At 59.1% G+C, this 26,279-nt stretch overlaps 1 protein-coding gene and 1 long non-coding RNA gene across 5 annotated transcripts; one reads left to right on the plus strand and one right to left on the minus strand.

Annotated features, from left to right (window-relative positions):
* Nucleotides 1–4,522: 4,522 nt before the first annotated feature.
* SLC6A12 (solute carrier family 6 member 12) lies at nucleotides 4,523–25,995 on the plus strand. Of its 4 annotated transcripts, none has more exons than XM_031444349.2 (16): nucleotides 4,523–4,734; nucleotides 6,920–7,003; nucleotides 8,951–9,208; nucleotides 12,945–13,079; nucleotides 15,006–15,146; nucleotides 15,910–15,997; nucleotides 16,960–17,092; nucleotides 18,205–18,339; nucleotides 19,585–19,688; nucleotides 20,016–20,140; nucleotides 20,491–20,603; nucleotides 21,103–21,240; nucleotides 21,970–22,072; nucleotides 22,997–23,097; nucleotides 23,577–23,747; nucleotides 24,948–25,995. In XM_031444349.2, the coding sequence occupies exons 2-16, from the start codon at nucleotides 6,973–6,975 to the stop codon at nucleotides 25,089–25,091; spliced, it is 1,920 nt and encodes a 639-aa protein (XP_031300209.1). In that variant the 5' UTR covers nucleotides 4,523–4,734; nucleotides 6,920–6,972; the 3' UTR covers nucleotides 25,092–25,995. The 4 variants fall into 4 exon arrangements, with proteins under 4 accessions (XP_031300209.1, XP_064334981.1, XP_064334980.1 ...); XM_064478911.1 differs by lacking the exon at nucleotides 4,523–4,734 and adding an exon at nucleotides 5,572–5,686; XM_064478910.1 differs by lacking the exon at nucleotides 4,523–4,734 and adding an exon at nucleotides 5,599–5,746.
* On the minus strand, nucleotides 13,146–18,351 carry LOC135319298 (uncharacterized). The gene is made up of 3 exons (XR_010377771.1): nucleotides 18,235–18,351; nucleotides 15,349–15,444; nucleotides 13,146–13,465 (listed from the first exon to the last, which is right to left on the minus strand). It is a non-coding gene; the product is annotated as an uncharacterized LOC135319298 (long non-coding RNA).
* Nucleotides 25,996–26,279: the final 284 nt, after the last annotated feature.

The raw sequence follows: 26,279 nt of genomic DNA on the forward strand, positions 1-26,279 counted from the left end.
ACTCCCCTGCTCCAAGGGTGGCTGGATGGGCGTGAAGGGCCAGGATCTAAGCATCGCCTTTGAGAGGGGCCTTGGGATGGGAGGCTGGGGGAGCTGGGGAGCAGGGGTGAGAGCTCTGTTTGGCGTCCCTTCATTCTATTAAATCCACGTTCTTCCAACCAGCAGCTAGCAGTTCCGCCTGGTTTCTGCACCCCCCACCCTTGCTGCCTTGACCTCAACCTCCCCACCCCTTCCCACACTGAGTTCTCCTTGTGGACCCTGAGCAGAGGGGTTGTGACGGGAGAGGAGAGATGGGGCCCAGCCGAGGTCCTCCATCATCAGACCCTCGGCCAGAGGGGCCGGCTCACCTCTGTCCCTGCCCCCCCGGAGTCCCTTGCCTCCTTCGCTCTACGGAATAAGAAAGGCAATGGAGCGGGGAAAGGAGGCACCTGGGTCCTCGTTGGGGGAAGGAGGAGAAAAGAGCGGTTGCGCTTCTTCCCGCCCGATTTCCCTTGCCGTGTCCTTGCCCGACCCCTCCTGGCCAAACCGTGTGCGCCCGGCCAGGGCCTGGCGCCAGGGGCGCAGGACAGGGACAGCAGTGACCGCAGGCCGGCGGATGCAGGTCCGCGGAGCCCCGGCAGGCAGGGCACTACCCGGCTCGGCCAGCAGAGGGAGCCCGCCTCCTCGGGACCACCGAGCTCGGACGGGGATGGGCGGACGCGGCCCCGAGGGCTGGCCCCGCCGCGACCTCCGCTCGGACGCGGGGCCGGGAGCGCGCAGAGGCGCCGCAGGGAGGAGCCGGGTGGAAGGCAGGGCCTGTCCGACGTGGGGGGCAGCGGGCATGGCCTTGGCCTCGAGGCGCCCGCAGGTGTGTCTCCCCGCGCACCCCCCACGTCAGAAATGCACTGAAGCCCTCAGGTTTTGATTCTTTGTTGTTATTGTTGTTGTTGTTGAGGGAGTTTATTAAAATCAGTGACAGCGGCCCTGCTGTGTGTGGCGGCTCCTTCCTGGACACTGACCCGCTGGGCATCCCCCCTGCCAGGCTCATCCCAGTCCTAAGATGGGAGAGAGGTCTGCTGGAGGAACATGCCAGAACTCCAGACACCACCGCTGGCGTCTGCACCTGTCTGAGAACACTTCCAGACACCTGCTGGGCTCCGCTCAGGACACACAGGAGCAAATACAGACAGATCTCATGAAGGACGACTGATGACACGTGCTGTGGAAGAGAAGCAGAGTGTCTGGGACGGAGTAAGTGGGTGTGGGAAGGGCTTAGATGATGTGGGTTTGGGGGTCTGGGGAGGCCGCTCTGAGGGTGAGCTATGTCCCTCCCTCTGATCAAAACTGCAGGAACCTGCTGGGCCCAGGGAGGGTGGCAGGTGGTTGATCTGGGGGCTTACTGAATGGTGCCATAGAGGGAGAGAATTATCTGCTGGCCCCAGGATCGGGAGATGTGGGTTCTAGTCCTGACCTGCCTCGAACCTCTGTGTTTCTCTGTGGAATTCAGGTCTTCATTTTTTGCAGAAGGAGGTAACACTGTGCACCCCGCCTACACACAGGCTTGTGGTGGGGCTCACTGAGGTCACAGGATTGAGGGCCCCATGGTGAGGTCATCAGACCAGTGGCTGAACTGGCTGAGGGGGAGGTGCTCTAAAAAGCCAGGGGTCAGGTCAGGGGAGGGAGCTGGAATCCCTGCACTTGGCCTTAGCCCCTCTGATGGGATGGGGGCAGCAGGGCCGCTTTGAGCCCCCTGTGCTTTCATTACCTGGAAGGGCAAATTGGGAGCCTGCAGCTCCCAGAAGAAGACTACGCAAGGGGAAGGGGAGCCGTTTGCCTAGAGGCCACGCCTGTGAGAGAAGAAGATGGGCAGGCAGGGGTAGCTGGAAGGAGGGAGGAGAGCAGGTGCCTGGGGGTTACCACGGGAGCCGGGGGAGGCTGCGGAGCCATGGCTTGGGCACCGGGCCCACCAGGCTGCCTTGGGGCCTCAGGCCTCATTCTTCAGACCGTGCACACACGCACACTCAGGTCTCAGATTCAGGCATCTGCACACACACAGTCCCTCCCTCTCCTCGGGTAATTGCACAAACCCAGACACCGCAGTTTGCCAGGCACACTCCTGGAGGGGGTCATACTCACTGTGTGACCTTGAGCAAGTTCATCTCTCGGATCCTTAATTTTCTCCTCTATCAGATGGGAATGATAGTATTCACATCCTTCTGTTGTGAGAGTCAGTGGAGGGTGTAAAGAGAGCGGCTTTGGGGACGTATTTCAAGCAAATCCATCCTATTCCCCATGACTCCAGCCTCCCTGCCACCCCGCTCCCCGCCTAACATGCTCACACATAGGCTGTCCATGAAATGGACAAGCCCAGAAAGAGATCAGAGACATGCTTGCTGTCCCTTGGCTTCCCCAGTCCCAGACATTAGGTTGCACTGGGCCCCAGAAAGCAGGCTACACATTTCTTAGCTAAGCGTTGTTGCCGGGAGGCAAGGGAGGGGTAGAGCTAAAATACCCCTGCATCCCAAGGCCTTTGGGTCCTGCTCAGCACTGGCAGTTTTGTCCAAGAAAAGCAAGACCTGAGTCCTCCAAGCCCTAGTCTAGCTCCTGGTTCTGGGAGAGCAGCTCCCTCCCAGATGAGGGAAAGCTGGGATTATTTTTTCCCCTCAAGTTACATCCATCCGTCCATCCATCTCCCCTCATCCATCCATCCATCCGAGTATCTGCTCTGAGCCAGCTCTGTATAAGATGCTAGAGGCAGGAACAAAGGATTATGGAATGCCCCCCCCTCCCCTTTAGATGCTCCTGGTCCAGGAAACAGTACCCTGCTGTGGAACAAGCATAGACTTTTGGAGCCAAGGGGCCCAGCTACAAATCCTAGCTCCCTCATTTACTAGTGTGTGGCCTTAGGACCCATTGTTTACCTTCTGTTCGCCCCAGTTTTCTCACCTGCAACATGGGCTGCTCTTTCCTACATTTCATGTTCTTGTGAGGACAAAACGGGGTGACACGTGAAGCTCCTCACCTGAGTTAGAGGGGCTCGGGGACTGGGTTACACGCCAGGCCCCTGAAAGCACGCACAGGTTAGGAGGTGATTATGCTGAGGAACGGTTTTCTCTGCAGTGAGATAACAGGTTCATTTAACCATATTTCATCTCGACTCTGGACCCTTCCCAGTATGGAAACAGCCCAGTCTTAGGTTGGCTTTCCAGGTAATTTAGGGACTCCTACCTTTTGCAAAGATGGAGGTCTCCAGCCTCCAGGAGTTTACCAGTTGTTCTAAACGCCTGGGCTGGGGGGCTAGGTGCTGGGGGGTTGGGTGGGCTTGAGTCAGGGAGAAATGTCAAGCAAGGCAGCTCTTCTCCTATAAGGTGAAGAGAAGGTGACAAGGCTGTCCAGGTCCTCACACATCATGGGTCCGAAGTACATTTTGAATGAATGACTGAGCTGGGAAATTCAGCCCCTGCCTAGCCTGGTACCCTTCCCTCTCCTCCCCTTCCCGGAGGGGCTGGGTCTCTCGTTCTGCAGCAGCTGCAGCCAGGGAATCGCAGGGCCTTTGGTGTCCCCTCTGCAGCGAGCTGCATGGCTGACACTCGGTGGGCCCGACACGCAGGGACAGGGCAGACGAGGGGGCAGCCGAGCGCAGAGGAACCAGCTGTGTGGACCCCACTGGAGCTGACTCCCGCCCACCGGCTTCTGGTCTCCCTGGGGCGAAGGGTCTGAGCTGGGATTTCTCTGGCCTCCTCTCCAGGGGCAGCCCCGCAGGGGCTGCTGAGAGGGGCCTGAGAGGCGGGGAGCGGGGTGCTTGATGGAAAACTACAGACGGAGGCTGTCACTTCACACCCGGCCCTGCTGGGAAGTGCTGAGCTACAAAGGGGAAGCGCGGGCTGAGGGAAATTTCCCTTCCTCCCCGCAGCCTCCCCTCCCCCACACCACCTGGGGGTGAAGGAGCGTCTCTGTGGTCCCGAAGGGGGCGCCAGCTGTTCTGGATGGATGGCCATGGACGGTCCGGTGCCAGTGCGCGAGGACACGTCAGGAATAGCGATGAGGACCCTCTCTGGAGAAGCTCATCGGCACGGGCAGGGGACGCAGGCGCTTACCCAACAAGTCCCACTTCACCCCTGACGCCTGGCAGGCTGTCAGACAAGTCCCAGCCTGCACCTCAGTGCCGAGGTCACCGAGCATCACTGCTGCTGCTGCGTGGGGCTGGACACCCCGGCACCCCAGCCCCTCTTCCAGAAGCCTCGCAGTAAACCAAACATCGCCACCTCCCCTGAAGCACCAGCAGCCCCCTGAGCAGTTTCCCATGTTGTCTGTAGCCCTCACAGCAACTCCACGAAGTGGGTGGTGTTACCCAACCTTCACAGGTTGGGGAGCAGGGGCTCAGATGCCCGGCCGATGAGAGCCGTAGATGACAGAGGGGCGGGCCAGTCTCAGGTCTGTCTGCCTGCAAACCTGTGTCCTTTCTAGATTATGCTTCTTGAGGTTTGCTCTGGGCACTGTCTCTAGGAAAATCCCAAGGAAAAGGGTTGTGGCTGTGGAGGTCCAGAGCCTTGCCTTGAAACCACAGAGGGCAGGTACTGGGTGGAAAACTCCAGCGCGTGATTCACCCTCCTCCCCTGCCCTCGTCAGCCAGGCCAACTCCCCTCCTGAGATCTCAGATCTCCGTTTCCAGCCTGGGGGTTGCTGGTGCCCATCCTGTCCACCCACATCTCCTCTTCCCTCCGGAGGACGAGGAGCCGGCACCAGAGGGGGCAGGTGAGAGGGGGCAAAGGTGGGGAGATGAGGGGTGGTGTGCGTCTCGGAGCCCAGCTCTGGAGGGGTTGTCTTGGGACAGGGCCCAGTGTGGGAGCTCGGCCGGCGGGAGTCGGGAAGGGGGCTGGGGACAGAGGACTGGACTTCCTGAAGTTGGATGTTATAATCCTGGTTCACAAACTTCTGGCTTCAGTCTCTCCTGTTGCTTGTGGTGTTTCTCTGCCCCTTCACTTCCAGTACCTCCGCTCACCCACGTGGGCGCACGCACACACACACAATCGCTTTCTGTCTGGGCATCCCAGGACCACACCTGGGTGGGATTCTGAGCTGAGAGGAACAGGAGAAGGAACGACGGGGGTGGGGGGGTTGGTCTTGTAGTGGCTTCTCTGGGACTCTGCTGAGGCGTGAGGCGCGAGACTGAGCAGAGGTGGGCAGGAGGGCAGCCGGTCTGCTAGGTGGAGAGCTGTGCGGAGGAGCCGTGGGGGGACACCTGGGAGGGAGACCTGGGGAGACCTGTGTGTCTGTGCCGGAAACAGCCCAGAGGAAAGTCTGGTGTTTGAGAATCTTAGGGCAAGGGTGTCCCCCCCACCACACCATCCACAGCATCTGAACCACTCGGGGAAGCTCAGGTAGCAGAAAAGTCCAGAGACGGGAGGGGGGTTGCTGGCCACAGGGAGTGGGTGAGAGAGGAGGGAGGGGGAGGCAGACGGAGCCCAGCAGGTGGGAAGGAAGTGCAGGCAGGAGAAGGGCCGATCAGCTCAGCGGTTGCAGGGAGGGGCTCCTGCCGCCCCCGCCAGGCCAGGCGTGTCTCCCCGAAGGAGGAAGTGCCGGGAACTCAGGGCTAGGGGGCGGGCGGCTGGGGCGAGCTTGTGCCCTGGGGGCAACGAGGGCCCAGGCGGCCACTGGCCCAGCCGGATGGCCCGCGGGGTGTCAGGTTTTGGTGCCGTGCACACAGGTATGTGTGTGCAAAGGGACGTGACGGCCGGCACCAGTGTGTGTACGGAAATGGCAGCTGGTATGTGGGTGTGGGCTGAAGCCGGGGCTGGGGCGTCCCAGCCACCCCCACCCCCACCGGATCCGGGGTCATTCCCATGTGGGGCCGGGGCGGGTAGACGCCGGCAGGGAGACCTTCAGACCTGTTAGCCTCTTGAAGACTTCCTTCACGGGCAGTGCTGAGCCCAGCGTGGGTGTAGGTGTCTCGGCTTCTGGTGGGCACTGCCCTGTGGTGAGGTCCGCCCCACGCCCCCGTACCCTGCCCAGGCTTAGCAGAGCAGGTGAGCAGCCTGGGCCTAGGGGCTGGAGAGGTGACAGAGCCGGGCGAACCCTTGGGACGGGGGAGATGTCCGGAAGTCATCTGGACTGTGAATGGCACTGTTGTTTAAGTATTCCTGGCACAGTGGGGCCAGGGAGGGTGGCAGGAGGGTAGGATGCTGTCTTTTTGGCTTTTACTCTTTTTATTATTTTTTAAATTTATTTTTGGGGGTGGTAACTAGGTTTTTTTTTGAACAGAGGGACTGGAGATCGAACCTGGGACCTCGTGCATGTGAAGCACACACCCTACCGCTGGGCTACGCCCTCCCCGCTCCTTTCGGCTTTAAAAGTAACTCAGGAAAGGAGAGCTCAGCACAGCTCGCTTTTACGTCTAACATCCTCCTGGAGATTTCTTCCCTGGGTCTCACTTGACTCCCACTTGCTGCAGTTTGTCTGTTTCCCGTTGACTTGCCGTGGCTCTGGGCCAGCTTTCCTTTTCATGTGCTCTTGCTCTGATTCTGCCATTCCGGTTTTTCGTTCTTACCCATAAATTGTGCTCCTCTCAATAACCTTTTTTAATAAAAATGTCACATCAGTGTCAGTTTTTCTGTGTTCTCTGCTCCCATATCCTGCGCCCACCCTGGGCTCTGGGGTTCACGTCCCCGTCCTGTGCGCTCCCCGGTTTTCCTTCCGCTTACTTCTTTCCCAGGCAGGTCTCCCCGTCTCCGGCTGTTGGGGACAATAGCTACCTCTGGTCTGGGGACAGTGAGGCTTGTCTCCTGGCCACCCCATTGGTGACCCTATGCTCAGGCCCCAAGCTGGGCTTCCCTCCAGCTTGGCAAGTCACGGCGGTCTCTCTCCTTGTCCTTTGTGTGTCTCATTTGTACCCCCCGCCCTCCCATCTCCTCTGTTGAGTGGTGGTCATTCTCTCTTCCAGGGAGACTTGAAGCCCAGAGAGGAGGTGTGATTTGCCTAAGGTCACACAGCAACATGGAAGCTCAGCGCCGCACTCCCTGTGCAGGTAAGTTTGTTCAAACGATTCAAAAATAGTTTACTGAGCACCTGGGGGCGTCAGGTCCTGTTCCTTAATCTCTCTGAGCTTCACTTCCTCGTTTATCAAGTGGAGTTAATAGCGATTCCTACTTCAAGATTTCTGTGAAGACGAAACTTACTAATGCATGTGAGATGTGTATGTTTTTAGCACAGTGCTGACTCAGACGCTAACTTTTACTGTTATTAGCCAGGTCTGGACTGGACCTTGGGCTTCCTGTCTGCTGCTGCTTCTTCGCCCGTGTTTTTGAGTCTATTCATTCATCCATCCATCCATCATTTATTCATTTGATAGTGACTCAGGGGCCGTTCCTTGGTGTCCCAGACCCACGTCTGCAGCAACATGCACGGTTGGTTCAGGTGTCGCCAGGGCTTCATCTGGGCCCGAACTGCCCTGTTCTTCGTGCCCAAGGCTTGCTGCTCAGAGCCCCTGGGGTCTGGCCGCTTTCTCTGGACCTGGAGCTCTTGTTTCCCTTCTTCTCCTGTGCTCCTCTCTTATATCAGAGCTGAGGCCTTCCATTTCCACTGGGTGCCTCTCTCTTCACCTGCCCTTCTGGGCTGAGCTGGCCTCTGAGTAGGTCCCAATACCAGAATTTCACCCCGACCTGCTTTCCCATTCCCGGGATAACCTGCACCCTCCAAGTCACCTTCAAAAATTTCCATAACCTCAAATGGCCCTGCCACGCCTTTCTAACTGACTCGGGCTTGGGCTGTTGCCTGGGTTAAAAGGACCAACAAGTAAACACAGGCTCTTCTTTTAATAAAAAGAATCCCTTGTGTTTCTCTCGAGCCTTGGAGGAGCAGAGCCTCGCAGCTCCTGGTCACTCTGATGCCCCAGAGCCCCTCGGAGGTGGAGGCGAGGGTGTGGGTGGGTGCTGCCCTCTGCAGCCCGGCACCTCCTCCTGGCAGCTCCTGGAACCCAGGCGGAGGTGGAGGTGGCCTCAGGCAGAGTGTGGGGAGGGGAAGGCAGACAGGGGTTCCAGATAGAGCACTGCAGACATCAGTTTACCTCCTGGCAGTGGACAAAGGGACCACGAGAGGGACAGAGCGGAGTTGAGAGTGGCTGCGTCATTCTTCTGAAAGTCCAGGGAGCCCCTGGCTCCTTGAGAGGTCAGGGAGTCGGGAAGGGCAGTGACCTGCCGTGATAGGCAGTCACTTCTGGGTCTCCCTGGAGGGGACCACTCAGATCCAGAGGTGACCACTCAAGTGAGGATCCACTAGGACCTCTGCCTGCTCTCAGGTCAGAGGTGAGACCGAGAGGAAAGGAACCAGACTTCCCTCGAAGGCCTGCCCTGGCCCTGGCCCTGGCCCCTGGCCCTATCCTGCGCTTCCCTCCCAATCAGGTGCCCAGAGCCTGCGGCCTCCCACGTTTACCCTGGGGGGACCGATCACCGGGCGCCGGGATGAGCACGCAGCCGGCCCGGCTCGGGGAAAACCATGCAGCCACCTGGCCTCACCTGCCCCTTGATCTCCTGACACCCTGGTAGCTTTTGATCCCTTCTGCCCTGGAGGCCAGAGGTTGGGCAGGTGCCACACACTGGACACTGAGGAGCTGGGGCAGATGGGCCAGTGGCGATGACGACTGGCTGTAAAGACCAAAAAGGATTTGGGATAAAAGTCCCCAAGCCTGGGCTTTAATCCCAGTGGACTCCCAAGGGCTCAGGCAGCCCACTGCATCTGTCACAGCCTGCATTTTCCATCTGCAAAATGGGCAAGCTAAGGCTTCCTCCCTAGTTGTCCTCAGAGTCCTGAGAGCAAAGTGTAACTTTAGGTGTAAATGTCATGGAGGAATCTGGAAGAAAATCAACAGTCCAGCAGCAACATTGAACATGAAAGAGACGTTCAGACATTGGGAAAGACTAGGATGGAGAGGGCAGGGGTGGCGGGGCGGCCAGCTCGTTCCCTGTCCTCCCCACAGGCTGTGCCCCCCTTGGCGTCCTGCGGCCTCCCAGTCCAGCCACGGCTATGCACAGAAAAGCGGCGGTCCACGAGGATGGGTCTCCCGTGGTCTCCTGGGTCCCCGAGGAGGGGGAGAAGGACCAGGAAGGCGGGGACCACATCAAGCATCGGGGCCAGTGGACCAACAAGATGGAGTTTGTGCTGTCGGTGGCCGGCGAGATCATCGGGCTGGGCAACGTCTGGAGGTTCCCCTACCTCTGCTACAAAAACGGGGGCGGTGAGTTCACTGTGAGGTGGGCGTGGTGGGGGCGCTGGGCCGGGCAGGGCCCACCTGGGTGCCTCCGGCCTGGGCAGCGCGGGAACCAGAGGGAGGCTGGGGTGCAGTTTGAGTTCTAGTGCCACCTGTGGCCCTGGGGGCCCCCTTCTGTGGAAGGTGGGTGATTTGTCACCGGGCTCCGGGGAAGGCAAAGTAAGGCACTGGGCAGGACAGGACAGGGGAATCGCCTCCCTTCCTCCACGCGGATGTCTGTCCTGGACGGGGTCACTCCTTCACGCAGCCCGCACGGTGGGCCTGCTGTGGGCCGCGCTGCGCCAGATACAGCGCGGACCACGCTCTGTGTGTGACGTCCTAGCGGAGGGCAGCAGAGGACAGACTAGTGGTCTGACAGATGGTGCTGCGGGGGATGGCTGGGGGCGGCAGGGGAGGGGACCAGGGAAGGTTTCGGGGGCAGGGGGCACTTGAGCCAAGACTGGGAGGAGGTGAAGGAGCGAGTCTTCAGGATGGAGATCAGGTGAGGCTCATTCCAAACACGGGATGTGCGGGCCAGGGCCAGGATGCAGTGCAGCTGGTGGGTTTGAGGAGCGGGAGGAGAATGCACGGTGGGAGAGGAGCGCAGGGGACCTGGGGGACGGGGCTCTGGTCCCGTGGGCCCCGCCCTCAGTGAGTCGGGAGCCACTGAAGAACTTTGACCAAAGGAACGACGTGATCTTGTCCCTGGTTTTTTAAAATTAGAGAAGCAATTCCATTACTTTTCCAGCACTGGTAGTAAACATGAGCAGGGACGTGGTGGCAGGCAGAGGGTCATCTTGTTAAGGGGGCAATGTTCACAGAATTGCGCAGCCGCCACCACAGCTGGGTTTAGAACATTTCCATCACTCCGGGTGCCCACTGGTGCGCACACCCCTCCAGCCCCGGGCGGCCACTAATCTCCTTTCTGTGGCCGGGGATTTCTCTCTATTCAGACTGTTGCATATAAAGGGAATAATTCATTTAGATGAGTTTATTTGTGACTGGCCAGATTTATTTTTCCCTTTGGAAAATACCTTTATTCTTCCCGAGGAAACGACATAAGTGAATATTAGAAACATTCCCGAAAGGCAAGAAGAAGGAGCGTTCCCACTTGCAAATGTTTAATTTGCCAGATGCTCACTAAGCCTCTGCTGTGTATCATGCTCTGTGTTTATTTGTTTATTTTTGGGGGGAGAGGTAATTAGGTTTATTTACTTATTTGAATGGAGGTCCTGGGGATTAAACCCAGGACCTTGGGCGTGCTTACTACGACTGAGCTGTACCCTCCCCCTGCCTCTGTGCTGTTTTTTTTTTTTTAATTTATTTTTATTTTTCGGTGAGGACAGAGGTAATTAGGTTTACTTCTTTATTTATTTTTAGACGAGGTGCTGGGGATTGAACCTAGGACCTCATGCCTGCTAAGCATGTGCTGTACCCTCCTCCTGACTCTGTGTTTTAAAACTTATAGTTATTACTATAAATTGCCCAAACCAATGACTCCAAAGAAATAGAAATGGGCTGTCCTGGGCAGGCCCGGGCCGTGGAGCCAGGCTGGGGGAGAGGTCTAACGTGGGGCAGAGATTAGGGGAGGCGGGAGGAAGTGGTGACATCTTTGTCCCAGTTTCACAGACACAGAGGAGGTAGAGCTGAAGGTGATCTAGTCCGAGCCTTGATTCCGCAGAGGAGGACGCAGGCTCAGAGACCCCTGCAACTTGCCCGGGACCACGGAGCGGCTGGGCAGCAGGGGGCCCTGCAGACTCAGCAGCCGTCCCTGGTGCTCCCGGGCTGCGGTGGGGAGTGCAGGTGGTGCAGGAGTCTGGGAGGGCGACTTGGAGATGCCCGTAGACTTTAAAGAAGGTTCGTCCCTGCAAGGTGGAAACAGCCCAAACGTCCATCGGCGGAGGAAGGGATAAACTGAATGTGACATATACTTACGATGAACCGTTATTCAGCTTTAACAAAGGAAAGCAATTCTTTTTCTTTTCCTCCTTTTAATATATTTTTATTGAAGTAGAGTCGGTGTGCAGTGTTATGTCAATTTCTGGTGCACAGCACAGTGCTTCAGTCATACGTGAACAGACATACATTCGTTTTCATATTCTTTTTCACCATAAGTTACTACAAGATATTGAATATGGTTCCCTGTGCTGTGCAGTATGAACTTGTTGTTTATCTAAGGAAAGCAATTCCGATACACGCTACAACGTGGATAAAAGTGGAAGACATTATGCTAAATAAAATAAGTCAGTCACAAAATGCTAAATACCGTTCGATCCCACTTAGGTGAGGTGCCTAGAATGATCAGATTCCCAGAGACAGAAGGCGGAAGGGTGGGCGCCTGGAGCCAGGGGAGGCCGAGGGGGTTAGTGTTTAGTGGACAAAGTTTCAGTTTGGGAGGAGGAGAAAATTCTGGAGACAGATGGTGGTGATGGTTGTACAACAATGTGAATGTACCGAATGCCACTAAACTGCACACTTAAAAATGGCTAAAATAATAAAATTTATGTTATATATATTTTACCACCAAAAAAAAAAAAGAAGTCCGTACCCTCTGACCCAGCAATTTCTCTATTGTAATTTACTCGAAGCACGAGGACGTGGACAAGGGTCCTCATGACAGCAGGTTTCTAAGGAAACAACCGAAAGGGCCTGTGGGGGTTCTGAGTAACCCTGAACAGCTGTGTAGGGTGGACACCGTGCGGCCACCAAAGTGGCGACGTGGACATCGATTTACTGATGTGAAAAGAGGTCCAGGATATACATTTTTTAATGGTTCTCAAGTAATACATAGAAGGTTCTCACTTTTGCAAAAAAAGGAAATATGTGTGTGTGTTTCCAAGGAAATTGGAAGGAAACACAATGTTTTTTCCTTTCCTTCCCTTTGGACGTTCTGTTTTTTTCTACCGAGTAACACGGTAGAAAAGCACTGTAATGTGGTTAAGAGCTCAGACTCAGGGCCAGAGCCCTTGGGTTTGTGCCTCAGTTTTCTCACCTGTGAATTGGGGGCCTACTGCACAGGAGGTGGTTTGGGGAGGGTTCTGATGCTGGGACGCATTTGGAAGAGGGCATGCCAGGTGTCACGACTGGGCAGTGGACAGTGACGTCTTCCCCCAGGTCTGCGCTTCTGAGGCGACAGGTGGGTGCCCTGGCCTTACGGTTGTCCTCAAAGTCCACTCACATGTCAGTTGCTGGAAGTTTTTCCGGCCTGGCCTCCTTCTGGGGCCTGTGGGTCAGCGACAGTCTCCCCCAGCAGAGGGGAGGCCTCCGCTGCCCAGGGCCCGGTTCAGACCAGAGCCTGAGGGAGGGCAGAAACCCTCTGAAAATGAGTAGAGGGGAAATATTTTTTCCAAGATGTCTTTGCTAGTTTTTCTCTAAAGTGTAAGAAATGCGATATTTTAATAAGCATATCAAAGAATACAGAACACATTTTTTTTTGTTCCCAAAGTAATAAACTGACTAGATTTGTGAAGCACACTGAGGAAACAGATAATGCATGTATTAGGGTTCCCACCTGCATTTGCACTCTTTTCCCTTCCAAGGTCTTTCCTGTCCTGAGTGGGGTGTGGACTGGAAAATTTCTGCTCGTCCCCGCTCACAGACGGGAGGGAACTGCCGTGGGCCCTGGGCGGGGTCTGGGGAGGGAGATGGCGGTGCTGGTGCTGGAGCACAGCTCTGGGAGGGGCCCAGACCTGGGGGCTCAACCCCGCCTCCCCCTTCTCCGCAGGGGCCTTCTTCATCCCCTACTTCATCTTCTTCTTCGCCTGCGGCATCCCAGTGTTCTTCCTGGAGGTGGCGCTGGGCCAGTACACCAGCCAGGGGAGCGTCACAGCCTGGCGGAAGATCTGCCCCCTCCTCCAGGGTGAGTGTCCCCAGCCCTCCCACCTGCGGGCTTCCAGGTACCTCTGTCCCCCCCACCCCCGTCACCCCATCCCCTGGCCTTCCCGGTCTGCCTCCCTTCCTCACCCACCCCCATCCTGCGCTAAGGGCTGTGGGGGATACAGGAAGTGGGACCAGGCTTTGTGGGGCCCAAAGCTTATAAAACCCTGAGGATGTGGCGGGGGTTGGGGGGTGCTCTTCAGGAAAGGCAATACAAAGTCTGGTGCAGAGTCGTTTGAGGGGTTCTTGCAAGTGAGGAACCCTGAGGCTGAATCTTCACCCTGAGTGTGTGGCAGGGTCCCCGACGCACCTTCGTAAGCACGTCACAGGTGTTTCCTCATCTAATCCTCCAGTGGTGATGCTGCGAACCTGTTTGTAGACGAGAAAAAGAGACCGTGACTAGGATTGGAACCCAGGTCTCCTGGGGTTCACCCTCTTTCCCGTGTTGGGGACTAAGTGGGTCACAGCCCTGCCCTCCCCCTAGGGGTCTGCTGGCACCAGTGTGAGCAGCTGGCCGTCCTGCCCCACCCACTTCTGAGGCATTCAGGCCAGTGCCCTGGCCGCCAGTGGGAAACCCAAGGGGTCTCCTTGTCCCTGAGAGTTCCTTCCACGGGGGGGGGGGGGACGCTTCCTCGCGCGTCGCTCCCTGAGGGGCTAGACCCAGGGACAGGCCGGACGTCCCCCATGCCTCCCCTCGGCCAAGGGGTTGTGGGGGCCCTGGGTCAGGCCGCTTAGGCACTCACGGTGGCTGCCTGTTGGGTGAGGAGGTCCGTGCGGTGACGCTGGGGTCCGAGTGGGGTTTGTTTGTGGGGGCCCGTGTGGGGTCCGAGTGGGCTCATGTGGAGTCCGTGTGATGATTTTGTGGGTCTGAGTGGAGTATGTGTGGTGATTTTGTGATGTCCGAGTGGGTTCGTATGGAGTCTCTGTGGTGAACTTGGGGAGTGCATGTGGGTCCTGTGGGGTATGCGTGGTGATTTGGGGGTCTGAGTGGGATCCTGTGGGGTCCGTGTGGGGATTTTGTGACTTCAGTGTGGCGTTCTGTGGGGTCTGGGTGGTGTCTGTCCTCTGAATCCCCTCCTGCTGCCTGCTCCCCAGGGTCCCCCGTGCCCACAGCCCCACCGAGGCTGCCCCTGGTCCCCGTCCACTGGCCACAGACACGCTGGGGGAGACCCGACAACTGTCCCTTCAGCTTTCCTCTGGGGAGCGTGAAGTTAGGAGTGTCTGTGAGATGATCAGAGCCCAGCTCAGGAAACCTCCTGCCTCTGGCCGAGCGCCAGGCCAGTGGGGACGGACATGCGGGGTGGATCCCGGAGAAGCAGGGCCCCGCTGCCTCGGCCCAGGCTCAGGCCCCTACCCCCCTCCCTGCTTGCTCCCTGCTCCTCCCGCCCCTCCTGATTTTACAAGTGGGTTTACAAGTAACGCACGATTGTCAGAGAAAAACTAGAAAACGCAAGTGGGCAAAAAGAGAAGAACTTTAAAAAGTGAACCGGAGGGGAGGGGACAGCTCAGTGGTGGAGTGTGTGCTTAGCGTGCACGAGGTCCTGGGTTCAACCCCCGGCACCTCCATTAAATTTTAAAAAAGCAAAATAAATAAATAAATAAATAAATAAATAAAAGGGAACTGAAATCCTATCACCTAGAGAACCACTTGTGAACTTCTGAGTGATGCTCCCCCCAGAGTTTTTCTCATGAAAAGAAAAAATTCACATTCAAATGTGTGTCATAAAAATGGGAGCACGCACAGGATGGTGTTCTGCCACCTGCTTTTCTTAGTAGAATGAGGTGTAAGTGGCCTCTCGCGCCCTGAATCAGCCCGGCGGTTCTGGGAGGCGCCCACAGCCGCGCCCGCGGCTTCCGGGCTCACGCTGGTCTCGTGGCTTCTCTCATTCTCCCCCCACCCACCCACCAGGCATCGGTCTGGCGTCCGTGGTCATTGAGGCCTATCTGAACATCTACTACATCGTCATCCTCGCCTGGGCTCTCTTCTACCTGTTCAGCTCCTTCACCTCGGAGCTGCCCTGGACGGCCTGCACCCACTCCTGGAACACGGGTATGTGTCACGGCTGCCCCAGGACAGGGCCTCTCCCTCGGGGCTGGGCCGGGGCGACGGGCAATGGGCCTCTGAGCCGAGCTGTGTGGGCTTGGTGCCCATCCTGCTGGCCGACCCTGGTGGGGACCTCTGACGGGCCACTGGGACAGCAGAAACCTGAGCGGGATTGTGAGTGTGACAGCACCCCTCCCTCCCGGCTCACCGAGCGCTGTGTGTGCCGGGCCTCCTCTGCGCAGACACGAGAGTTCCCGGGTGGGCACGGGGGCGCGGCCCCGGCCCCAGGAGCCGACGCCCAGCGCTGGAAACAGACACGCGGATGAAACGGCTACAGATTCCAGCGAGAGAAGGGGACGGGGCAGGGACCAGTGAGGACGGGAGGGAGGGGTGCCCACTGAGGCCTGAGGATGAGGAGGAGCCTGGTGTGGACCGCATTGCCAGTGGGGCCAGAGCAGCGCGGGCTCAGGCCTTCCCTCTGGAGCGTGGAGAGGGCTGTCCTCTGGGTCTGAAGTCTGGACAGTGTTGGGTGGCCTGCGGGCGGCCAGACGAGCAGCCAGCTTCACTGGAACACGGGCTGGGCGAGGCATGTGGGGACAAGAGCTGGTCCCAGGAGCCGCCTGAGCAGGCCTTTCCCGACACTCTACAAAATGGACTGGGAAGGATGAGGACCACAGGGCTGCGAGGCTGGCGGGGCGGGGGAGGAGGGTGCCAGGGCACCTCTCCCCACCGGTCCCGGGCTAACGCTTGCCCCTCTTCTTCCCCACAGAGCAGTGCAGGGACTTTGTGAACCACTCAGCTGCCAGCACAGCGACCCCTTCTGAGAACTTCACCTCGCCCGTCATAGAGTTCTGGGAGTAGGTGCTGGGCCTGGGTGCTGCACCCCAGGGGCCCCAAATAGAGGAAACTGGGTTGTCGGGAGCCTGGGATGAGGGATGCACGTGTATGCCCCTCTGTGTGCTCTCTCCAGCCCTCACACCGCCCACCCCATCACTGAGAGATGAGGGGCCCTCGCACACCGCCCACCCTCGCCCCACACCCACCGGCGTTCACCCAGACTCACACACACGTCCACGTAGACTTGTGTCCTCACACATGCCTCCCCGTACCCCGCGCACCCAGCTGCACTCCCTCCTCTGCCCACGGTGGCCTGGCTGGGTTCTGAGATGTCATGTTGGTAGCGGGACATTGGCCAAGGTGGGAGAATTTATACCACAGAAATTGGCAAATTTCAACTCTCACTCACAACCCACCCTCCACGTGGCCCCCTACACCCCCGCACCTGCACGTGTTCACCTGCGTCCTTACACAAGTCCACCTGCCCTCACACTTACCTCAGCCCACACGCACCCACTGACACAGTCACAGGCGCTCCCACACGTCACCCCCCCACGCATGTCCCCTACACTCGTGCACACGCCTCTCCATCGCCCTGGTCACTTCTTTAGACGCCGACACACATCCAGCCCTCCATTTGCCCCCCGCACACACGCTCCTCCACGTGCACACGCAGGTACCTGCTCCCTGTTGGCACAGACATTCACCTCCCTCACCCTGTCTGTCTGTCTCTCTGTACAACAGAGAAAGCTGGATGAGTTAGAAAGACACAGATACCTATGGGATTACGTGACTGACCTTCTAACAGCCAGGGGCACACAGACCACAGGTGGGAACCTGATGGCCACAGGGCGGGGAGGGGCGGGGGTGGGGAAGCCGGGACTGTGAGACCGTGGGTCAGCTCTGAGGTTCAGGAGAACTGACGACAGAGGCCCCTCGCTGCCCCTTCGGCCGTCACCCTCTCTATCTCCCCGTCCCGCAGGAGACGTGTTCTGGGCATCACCGCTGGCCTCCATGACCTGGGGGCCCTGCGCTGGGAGCTGGCCCTGTGCCTCCTGCTCGCCTGGGTGGTCTGCTACTTCTGCATCTGGAAGGGGGTCAAGATCACAGGCAAGGTGAGGTGTCCTGGCTCCAGGGACGTTCTCTGTAGCCCCCAGAGTCCACGGGGACACTCAACAGCGTCCCCCTGAAGAAATGGAAGGAAAAGCAGCGCGAGGGAGAGGCCTGGTGGGAGCAGGGGAAGTGGTAGGAAGGCGAGTCCTGCTAACTTAGCTCAACAAAGGAAAAGCTTTCTTTTTCAGTATGACTTGCGAAGGCCTGTTTACGTAACACGCAGAGCAAAATAAGAAATGCCAGTTTCAAGGTCAGGGCCGAGCCACCCGCGTGACAGCCGGTGGTCTGCTCTCCGCGGCCAGCATTTCGCTGTGTCACCTTCTAGCTTCCTGTGTACGTGTGTGTCTGTGTCTATGGTGGGCGACTGCTGCAGTCGGGTCAGACGGTGTGACGACACACCACGGCAATGTCTAGGGTGAACTGGCCAGCAGGTGGCAGGTGCCCCACCAGCGGAGGAGTCCACACCGAGAGTGGACGAGGTGGCCAGTTGCACGTCGGGGGAGAGCTCGCCTTGGGGCGTTATTTCCAACCCAGAGAGTCTGATGCGGGCGCTGCCTGCTTTTCAAAGCCTGGAACAGGAGCACAGACTCCTCTCATTAGCTGGCCCTGCAGCAGCCTCCCCCTTCCGTGGGCGGCTGTCATAAAAATACCATGAAAATAGCAATAGTAATACTGAAAACACAGACGGTGCCCCCACCTCGGTGAAGGAGCTCCGTCTGGGGTCGAGTGGGGCCCATCCATGGGTCTGCAGCCCCAGAGCTCAGGACACCGCTGCCCCCAGCCTCAAGCCTGGGAAAGCACAGCCTAAGTTTCCCTGCCCATCACGTACACAGCTGCTCACCTTCCCCCAGTGGCAGGGAGGGGGGGCCCAGCCTCTCAGGGTGTGAGGGGGGGTTAGGGATTCCTTCCTCCTCCTGCTGTGCCCCGCTGACGTGTAGCCCCCTCTGGACGAGTAGTGGGCCGGGGAGGGGGGGAAGTTCCGTGAGCTCCCCACCCTGCCCAGATGTCTCCAAGAGGGTGGTGGACACTGAGCGAGGCAGGGGGGCCCCTGCGGGCCCCGTCCAGCGCCAGCTGCGCCCCCACCAGCAGCGACCCTGGTCGGCTTCCCCTGCAGGTTGTTTACTTCACGGCCACGTTCCCCTACCTGATGCTGGTCATCCTCTTGGTCCGCGGCGTCACGCTGCCCGGGGCCTCCGCAGGCATCATCTACTACCTGAAGCCGGATCTGCTTCGCCTCAAGGACCCCCAGGTAGGAGCCATGCAGGGGACCGGCCCCAGCTTCCCCCACCACAGCTGACCCGGACTCCTGAAAACCTTTGATTGCTTTTCTTTTGGTTTAAAGGCGATATATGCCCACTGGAGTGAAATTAGATAATACGGAAAAAAATTGTGAAAAAGGAACTGAAAGTCTTTTGTAATCCTACCACTCAGCTACCACCTCTGTTGGCCTTTTAGGATATTTCCTTCCAATGTTTTTTCTGGCTGGTGTGTGTGTTCCAACATAGTTGAGATAATTACATAGGGAGACATATATTTTTTCATCTAAGTTATACTGTATGGATTTTCCACGTTATTTAATTCTCTCTAAGTGTCATTTTAACACGTACATGGTGTCTCCTCCATCCACCGTCCGTTCGTTCACTCCCTCAGCCAGGATGTGCTGAGGTCCCGTGAGTCCAGGCACTGCTCCCGCCCAGATGTCGGGCGGTAGGAGCAGGCTGCACGCCCTTGGGCGCCTGACTCTGGGCAGGGTTGGCTTTTACTCAGCCCTTCCCGGTTCTTGCACGTTCAGGCCATGGATTTTCTTTCGATTGTACAGACAGCTGCAGAGCACACCTTGTGTTTAGCTCCGCGCCCGCATCTCTGTTATCTCCTGACACAGTCAGACGCGGGATCACTAAGTCAAGGAGTGCGTACCTCTGAAGGCTGCCGCGTGCCGTGGGCTTTGACCGCCCGTGTTAGCGGGTGCCCTTCCTTCCGCAGGCCCAGGAGACAGTCGAGCATAATTTATTGTAAACTTCGATGGGTCAGAGTAGTATGCTGCTGTTTTAATTTAATTTTTTTTACTACGAGGTTGGACATTTCTCCGCAGATTCATTAGCCCTTACATGTCCTCCTCTGGACGTGTCCGAGCACATCCTCCCCTCCTCTCCCACCCCCTCCCTGGGGTCTTGGTCTTTTTCCTCTACATTTGAAGGGAGCGGCCTCTGCCCACCACCGTGGCTCCCAGGACACATCGCGCTGATTGACTGGGGCAAGGGCCTCACTCTGCGCTGCGGGCAGGCCTCCCCTTCTTAACTATCGTGCGTGTGTTTGGTGCCTACTGAGTGCCCAGGAGGAGGGGAGGAACCTTGGTGGGGGGGAGAGTGTGCATGCCTGCGAGGGGCTGCGGAGGGGCCACTGGTTGTGGGGTGCTGGCTGGGGCTCTGGCCCCCCTCCAGGCCCCGGCAGGCTCCTCCCGTCCTCCCACACTTCCCTGGGGTCCCCTGCGCAGGTGTGGATGGATGCGGGCACCCAGATCTTCTTCTCCTTCGCCATCTGCCAGGGGTGCCTGACGGCCCTGGGCAGCTACAACAAGTACCACAACAACTGCTACCGGTGAGGGGGGGCGCGGGGCAGGGGGCCCAGGGAGGGGGATGCAGCAGGGGGGGCGGGGGGCACGGTGGGCACCTGGGGGGCGCAGGGGGCGGGACCCTGGGGGGGGCCCGGGCCTCCCTCCTGTAAGAGCAGACTTCCCAGACTGAATTTTTCTCTCTCTCCCTTTCCTCTCCTCGCATGCTGGCGCCTCATCTTGGTCCCCACGCCCTGCTTTCTCTCTCTGCTCTTTACCGCTCACCGTCTTTGGATCGGCCTCCACCCCTTTCTCCCTTTTCCTTCCCGTTCCCTCTGCATCCGCACCCCATGCCCACCTCGCTGGCCCCGCAGGGACTGCGTCGCCCTCTGCTTCCTCAACAGCGCCACCAGCTTGGGGGCTGGCTTTGTGGTCTTCTCCATCCTGGGCTTCATGTCGCAGGAGCAGGGGGTGCCCATCTCCGAGGTGGCTGAGTCAGGTGGGTGCCGCCTTGCTGTCTGGGGCCTGGGGGGAGGGAGGGTCAGGGGACACAGATCCCCGCTGCAGAAGGGCAGGGGTCCCAGGAGCTGTGTAACAGGAAGCTTTTAGCATGGGGGGTGAGGAGGGCAGTGCTTGACACAGAGCAGGGCCCCCAAACCAGGGGCTGGAGAGGGGAACACATGGGGGGATGGATGCATGAGTGGAAAGTGTGCTCCCCAGAACCTGGGAGAGTAGGTAATGGGTGGAAGCAGATGCCCTCTGAACTAGCACACGCACACGTAGGGGCGGGCTTTCCTGGGCAGTGAGAGCCCTGGCTCTCTGGGTCCCCTGACTGTGTGTCCCCGACAGGCCCCGGGCTGGCCTTCATCGCCTTCCCCAAGGCCGTGACCATGATGCCCCTGTCGCAGCTGTGGTCCTGCCTCTTCTTCCTCATGCTCATCTTCCTCGGGCTGGACAGCCAGGTGCGCCCCCTCCCCCGCCCCGTGATCCTCTTACCAGTTTCTGTGTTTCCAGCCATTGCCTTCCCCAACTCCTTGTCCCCTGACCAGACGTTCCCGGTCCCCTGCCGTCCAGGGCCTGTCCTTGAGGTTTGTGGGGTAACCCCAGGCCTGAGGACCCTCTTCCATGAGGAGCTACCTGCTTTGCTCCCCCAGAACTGACCCTTCCCCAGACTTGGACTCGCTCTCCCAAACGCCCCTCCAGCTCCTCCAGGCCGCCCAGCGCCAGCTGCCCAGCCCTGCCCAGTCTTGGGGACAGCATGGGCCGTCCCCTCTGGCCCCACTGCTGGGACCCTCTGTTGTGGAAGTGTGGCCAAAGCGGGTCTGGCCTCACCCTAGCTCTGCCCTCACCCCAGCTCTGTGCCCTCTGTCCCCCTGCGCTCTGTGGGTCACCCTGGGGGTGGGGTGTGAGGAGGCGGGCACGGGCAGGTGGCCCCTCTCACCCCGCCCCCTCCACCCGCAGTTTGTCTGTATGGAGTGCCTGGTGACAGCCTCCATGGACATGTTCCCCAGGCAGCTCCGGAAGAGCGGGCAGCGGGAGCTCCTGATCCTCGGCATCGCGGTCGTGTGCTACCTGATCGGGCTCTTCCTGGTCACCGAGGTGAGCGGCAGCCATGGCCTGCGGGCCGGGTGGGGGCCTGCCGACCCTCAGCCACGTTCTCCTCACCGCGAGGTTGGAGCGACCACACGGTGGAACCTTCCTGTATTGGTTACCTCTCTTTTGGTTTCAGACGACTGAAACTAAATGCCAGCTGGCTTAAGCAGGAAGGTGAATTTTTTGGGTCAGGAAACTGGCATCTAGAGATGTTTTGGTTTCAGGCATGGTTGGGTCCAGCAGCTCCAGTGACATTGTCGGGGATGCTCCCCTCTATCTCCTGGCTTCTTTCCTCTAGTAACATTATTTTTGTCTAAATTTCCCGCCTGCGACGTTGCAGATGGCTGGTGCAGCTTCAGGCTTCCTTTCTGCCACCAGCCAGCTCTGGGGGAGGTAGGGGCCCTTTTCCTGAGAGGGCACTGGGCGTCGGCTGTGGCTCTTCTTCAGGTCTGAAGCAGGGAGGGAGCACCCTTAGAGTGAGGCGGCCCCAACCTGTCAGCTTCCAGAAGATGAGGGCTAAGCAGACTATGTAGTGTGTGTGCCCCCCGCCCCCAGGGTCCTCGCAGATGTCAGAGAGGGTTGTCCTGATGGTAGAGGAGGGCTGGGAGGCAGGGACAGGCAGGGCAAAGTCAGCTGCAAGCGACGACACACCCTGGCTGGCAGGGCGGCACCCCGGGTGGGTGTCTGTCCCCTGCCCCCGCGGGCCAGGGCCTCAGCTCCACCCCTGCTCCGCAGGGCGGGATGTACGTCTTCCAGCTGTTCGATTATTATGCCTGCAGCGGCACGTGCCTGCTCTTCCTTTCCGTGTTTGAAGTGATCTGCATCAGCTGGGTGTACGGTAAGTGGGGTGCGGGGTGCGTGTAAGGACAGGTGTGCCGGCCCTCCGGTCTCTGTAGCTCTTTGTGCTGCCGTACTGGTTCCTTTTACTTGAGAAGTTTCTCCATCGCTGGGAACCCAGGCATCTCCCATCACGGCAGGTGGAGCGGGGGCAGCGATGACACTGAGCTCCTTGAATAGTGAGAATAATTATAAATAACCGTGCACGCCGGTTCCCCGCTGCTTTCCAAGGCTTGTTCTCCAAGGGGATCTGATAAACTCAGTCACAGCCAGGTGCAAATGGCTGATAATCTGTGACACCCACAGCACTACCTGGTGTTCACCTGCAGGGAAGCGACTCTGGTGGCATTTCGTGGTGGTCTTTGGTGAGGGGAGGAAGCCCCGTGTCTTCCCCGGTCACGGGTTCTTTACTTCTTAGAAGATACAGCAGATGTGGAAACCTGAGGGCACTGAACAAAACAGATAAAAGCGTCGGTGTTTCCCGGCCACAAACTGGCCCCCTTATGTGCTTCGCTGGAACCGCAGAGGGGCTCCCGGGGTGTGGCGTCCAGCCGCCCCCCTGCCCAGTGCTTCCCGGCCGCGCTGTCCGCGCTGGGCTCGCGCAGCGGCTCCTTCGCTGTTTGGCTGCTTCTGCTTGAAAGCTAGCTGTCTCTCTGCCAAACAAGCACCAGTGGGGCCGCGGAGCCGGCTGACTCGCACCCTCCTTGGCGTGAGGAGGCGGGTCTCCGTCCCTAGACCGGAGACAGGAGATGCGCTGGGCGGTTCGGGGACTCTCGAGGGCCCCGGCTTGTGGGCGGCAGCCCTCCCGCCTCCCTGCCTGTCACTCATGTGCCCTGGTCCATGTCCCCCCACGGGGTGTGGGGAGGCGGGCAAAGCAGGTAGTCCTTCCCAATACCCACCTGCTGTTCCCCAACCTGCCCGGCAGGGGCCGAGCGTTTCTATGACAACGTTGAGGACATGATTGGCTACCGGCCATGGCCCCTGGTGAAGATCTCCTGGCTCTTCCTGACCCCCGGACTTTGCCTGGTAAGTGCCTGCCAGTGCCCCGAGCCCCCTTCTGCCTCCGGCCAACTCGGGAGGGGGAGGGGAGGGGCAGGAGGCTGAGTTCTGGGGCTCCTTCCCGCCTGCCCACGTGCCTGGGCAGCTGGCCCGCCCCTCATGTGCACGGGTTCCCCCGCCCGTCTTTTCTGGGGCCTCCTAGGCTGGCTCCCTGCTTTACCAGCATCACCAGCTGTCGAGTTCCTGCTCCACCCCTTTCTCATGGCACCTCCATCCACCTGCTTCGTTTCCCAGTGCTTGGTCTCCCTCTGTCTGTCTGCTTGGAGCTCCTCCATCTCCTTCCTGTCTCAGCCCTAGACGCGACTGACGCCCGGGCGCAGGGTTCGTGGGGGCCTTTGCCCTCCCACCTCGGGAAGCACCGGTGTGTGGAGCTGAGCTCCGCCCCTGGGGAGAGGTCTCCAGGGCCCCTCCCTCACCTGCGCCTGCCCCTGCCACGTGCTTCCTAGGCCACGTTCCTCTTCTCCTTGAGCAAGTACAGCCCTCTCAAGTACAACAACGTCTACGTGTACCCGCCCTGGGGGTACTCCATCGGCTGGCTGCTGGCGCTCTCCTCCATGGGCTGCGTCCCTCTCTTCATCCTCATCACCCTCCTGAAGACCCAGGGTTCCTTCGGGAAGGTAGGCGCTGGGGGAGCGGCACCTTAAGAGGGGCACCGCGGGGGCTGGACTCCAGGCAGGGCGCCACGGCTGGGGCCGGCTCTGAGGGTGGGGCAGCCCTTCAGTCTAATGGACTTTTAAGGAGAAGGGTCTTTGAAGACCAGTCCAGTGGCTTCATTTGTAGAAACATTCAAGGGTTTCTCCAGTCCTAGACCTTCAGAATCTGACCTCCAGCAGGTCATTTGGGCAGGCTGACCAAGTGCAAACTGTCAAAGGGTTAAGAGGGAAGCTAAGGCACAAACGAGAACTCAAAGGTGCCAGACCCAGGGGGTCACAGAGCACAGATTCCTGCTGTCGGAAACTGGTAACCAGCAGCCACGGTGCATCCAGGGGCTCCTTTTTCATCTGGACCCTGCCCACAAGCCACATGCAGAAGGCTCCCTGTTCAGGGTTTGGGACATGCCTTCCTGGAAGGGGTAGAGCCGGCGTCCACAGAGGCATGCGTCTGCAGAATCCTGAGCCCAACCTGCAAGTAGCAAGTAGGCTTAGTGTCTTTCACACGTTGAGAACACGGGGGTTGGGGTGGGAGGTGCTGCTGGCGTGTGGTTCAGCTAGTTAAAGGAGTTGAATGCATACTTGTTAACCAGGCAGGAGGTGCAGGGGGAGGGACGCCGGCCTGAGAACAGAGACCGGGTTTAGTCGAGTCTGGCCCCAGGTGCTGTGCGACCTTGAGAAGCCACTTTGTCTCTGGTCCTCAGTTTCCCCACCCATGAAGTCAGGGTATGGGCAAAAGCAGGGTGGCAGGGAGGAGTTGGCACCAATTCCAGTAGCAATGGTAGTGCGACTACTCAGAAGAAGCGTAGACCTCACTGAGCGTGTAGTGACAGCGGCGATGAGCTCAGTAATCGGGAAGAGAACAAAATGAGCACTTGCCGATGCCCTGCCCGGTCCAGGCGCTCTCCTGGTGTGTGTGCTGTCATTTTACAGACAGGCACGGGGGGCTAAATGGGTTGCCTGTGATGACACAGGCATCAGTAGGAGCCAGGACTGGAGCCAGGCAGCTCCCACTCTCAGTCACCATGTCCCTGCCCGGTCTGCCTTCTCCAGACTTGTGCTCACTCATGCTGAGCTGTCCCACGTGCTGGCTCCATGCTGGGCCCTGGGGACACGTCTTTGCCTCTCTAGGCAACAGCACCCCCTGACTCCCTCTTCTCCCCGCAGCGCCTGCGGCAGCTCATCACCCCCGACCCCAGCCTGCCACAGCCCACACGGCACCTGCATCTGGACAGCGGCCCCGGCCGGTACTGCGAGCCCTCTGCGGCCAAGGAGGGACTCGTGGCTGGGGAGAAGGAGACGCACTTGTAGGATGTGGCGGGAAGCCGGGTGGCTGCTGAGCCAGGAGCCTGGGTCAGGGCCCCCTCAGCCCCCAGCGGACAGCCTTCGCCTCTGCCCCTCCCACAGCCCCGCTGAGAAGCTCTGTGGTATCCACGGGCCACCCTCCTGGTGGCCCAGAGCCGGTGCCACCGGCCTGCCGTGCTGTTGGAACACACTGTCTTGTCTGCAAAGGAGGTGGCCTTCCTGGACTCCACCATCTGACCGTATATAAAACGCACTGCAGTGTGTCACAGAGGGAAGCCCCCGTGGGGAGGCCTCCTCTTAGAACGCACGTCTTTGCGCTGGGAGGGTGCCAGTGGGCTGCACACCGCAACCTGACTCAGGGAACCCGATGGGACACACCATGTTGGACGTGACAAGCTGAGCACCCACACTGGGCTCTGCATTCTGTTGGAGGGGGTCCTTCGCTGGCTTAGCGTCCTGGAGCCCACGGGAAGGAACCAGAGAAACCGCCAGGAGGCAACCTTCGCACGCCGCAGATGTCTTGGGTTTCCCTGGAGGCCATCTCTCAAGGTGTCCCTCAGCTCTCAGAGCACTGGGGCCGGAGGGGCTCGGGATGGTCCCTGGACTTGGCAGATACGGCATGTGTGTCTCTATGGACCTGTGCCCGAGACAGACACTGCTAGGCCATCACAGGTCCTTCCCCGCTCACACCCTTCCAAAGGCAGTGCTCCCCGCAGTCCCACTTGCCACCCTGCTTTTGCCCATACCCTGACTTCATGGGTGGGGAAACTGAGGACCAGAGACAAAGTGGCTTCTCAAGGTCGCACAGCACCTGGGGCCAGACTCGACTAAACCCGGTCTCTGTTCTCAGGCCGGCGTCCCTCCCCCTGCACCTCCTGCCTGGTTAACAAGTATGCATGGTTGCCTGCCACGTGTGCCAGCCTTCTTTAGCCCGCCGTTTCTGCTCGGTTGCACCTCCTGGGAGTGGGAGAGAGGGGAGGGTCCCCTCTGGGTGGGGTGAGCAGCTCCCCTAGATTGGCAGCCCTGCCTTGGCAGTTCCTCCACCAGCCCAAACCCCTCAGGCCACATTTTCTCTCTGGACTTTTGTGTTCTCACTGCTTTTCCCCTCCCCTCCCCCAGGGGAGGCCTTGGCGTCTGTGAGAGTCCTCTCCCACCCAGAGAGAGGCGTGAGGGTGCCCCTCCCCATGCGGCTGC

Source organism: Camelus dromedarius, chromosome 25, assembly GCF_036321535.1.
Source record: "Camelus dromedarius isolate mCamDro1 chromosome 25, mCamDro1.pat, whole genome shotgun sequence".
Lineage (NCBI taxonomy): Eukaryota > Metazoa > Chordata > Mammalia > Artiodactyla > Camelidae > Camelus > Camelus dromedarius.

What these genes read in the sequence shown, in the direction of transcription:
- SLC6A12 (XM_064478910.1), top strand. Translation starts at nt 5,647, where the DNA reads ATGGCCCGCGGGGTGTCAGGTTTTGGTGCCGTGCACACAGGTATGTGT. An exon ending in CTGCTACAAAAACGGGGGCG is followed by an intron (nt 9,209 to 12,944) that starts GTGAGTTCACTG and finishes CCTTCTCCGCAG; the next exon opens with GGGCCTTCTTCATCCCCTAC. An exon ending in TGACCCCCGGACTTTGCCTG is followed by an intron (nt 23,098 to 23,576) that starts GTAAGTGCCTGC and finishes CGTGCTTCCTAG; the next exon opens with GCCACGTTCCTCTTCTCCTT.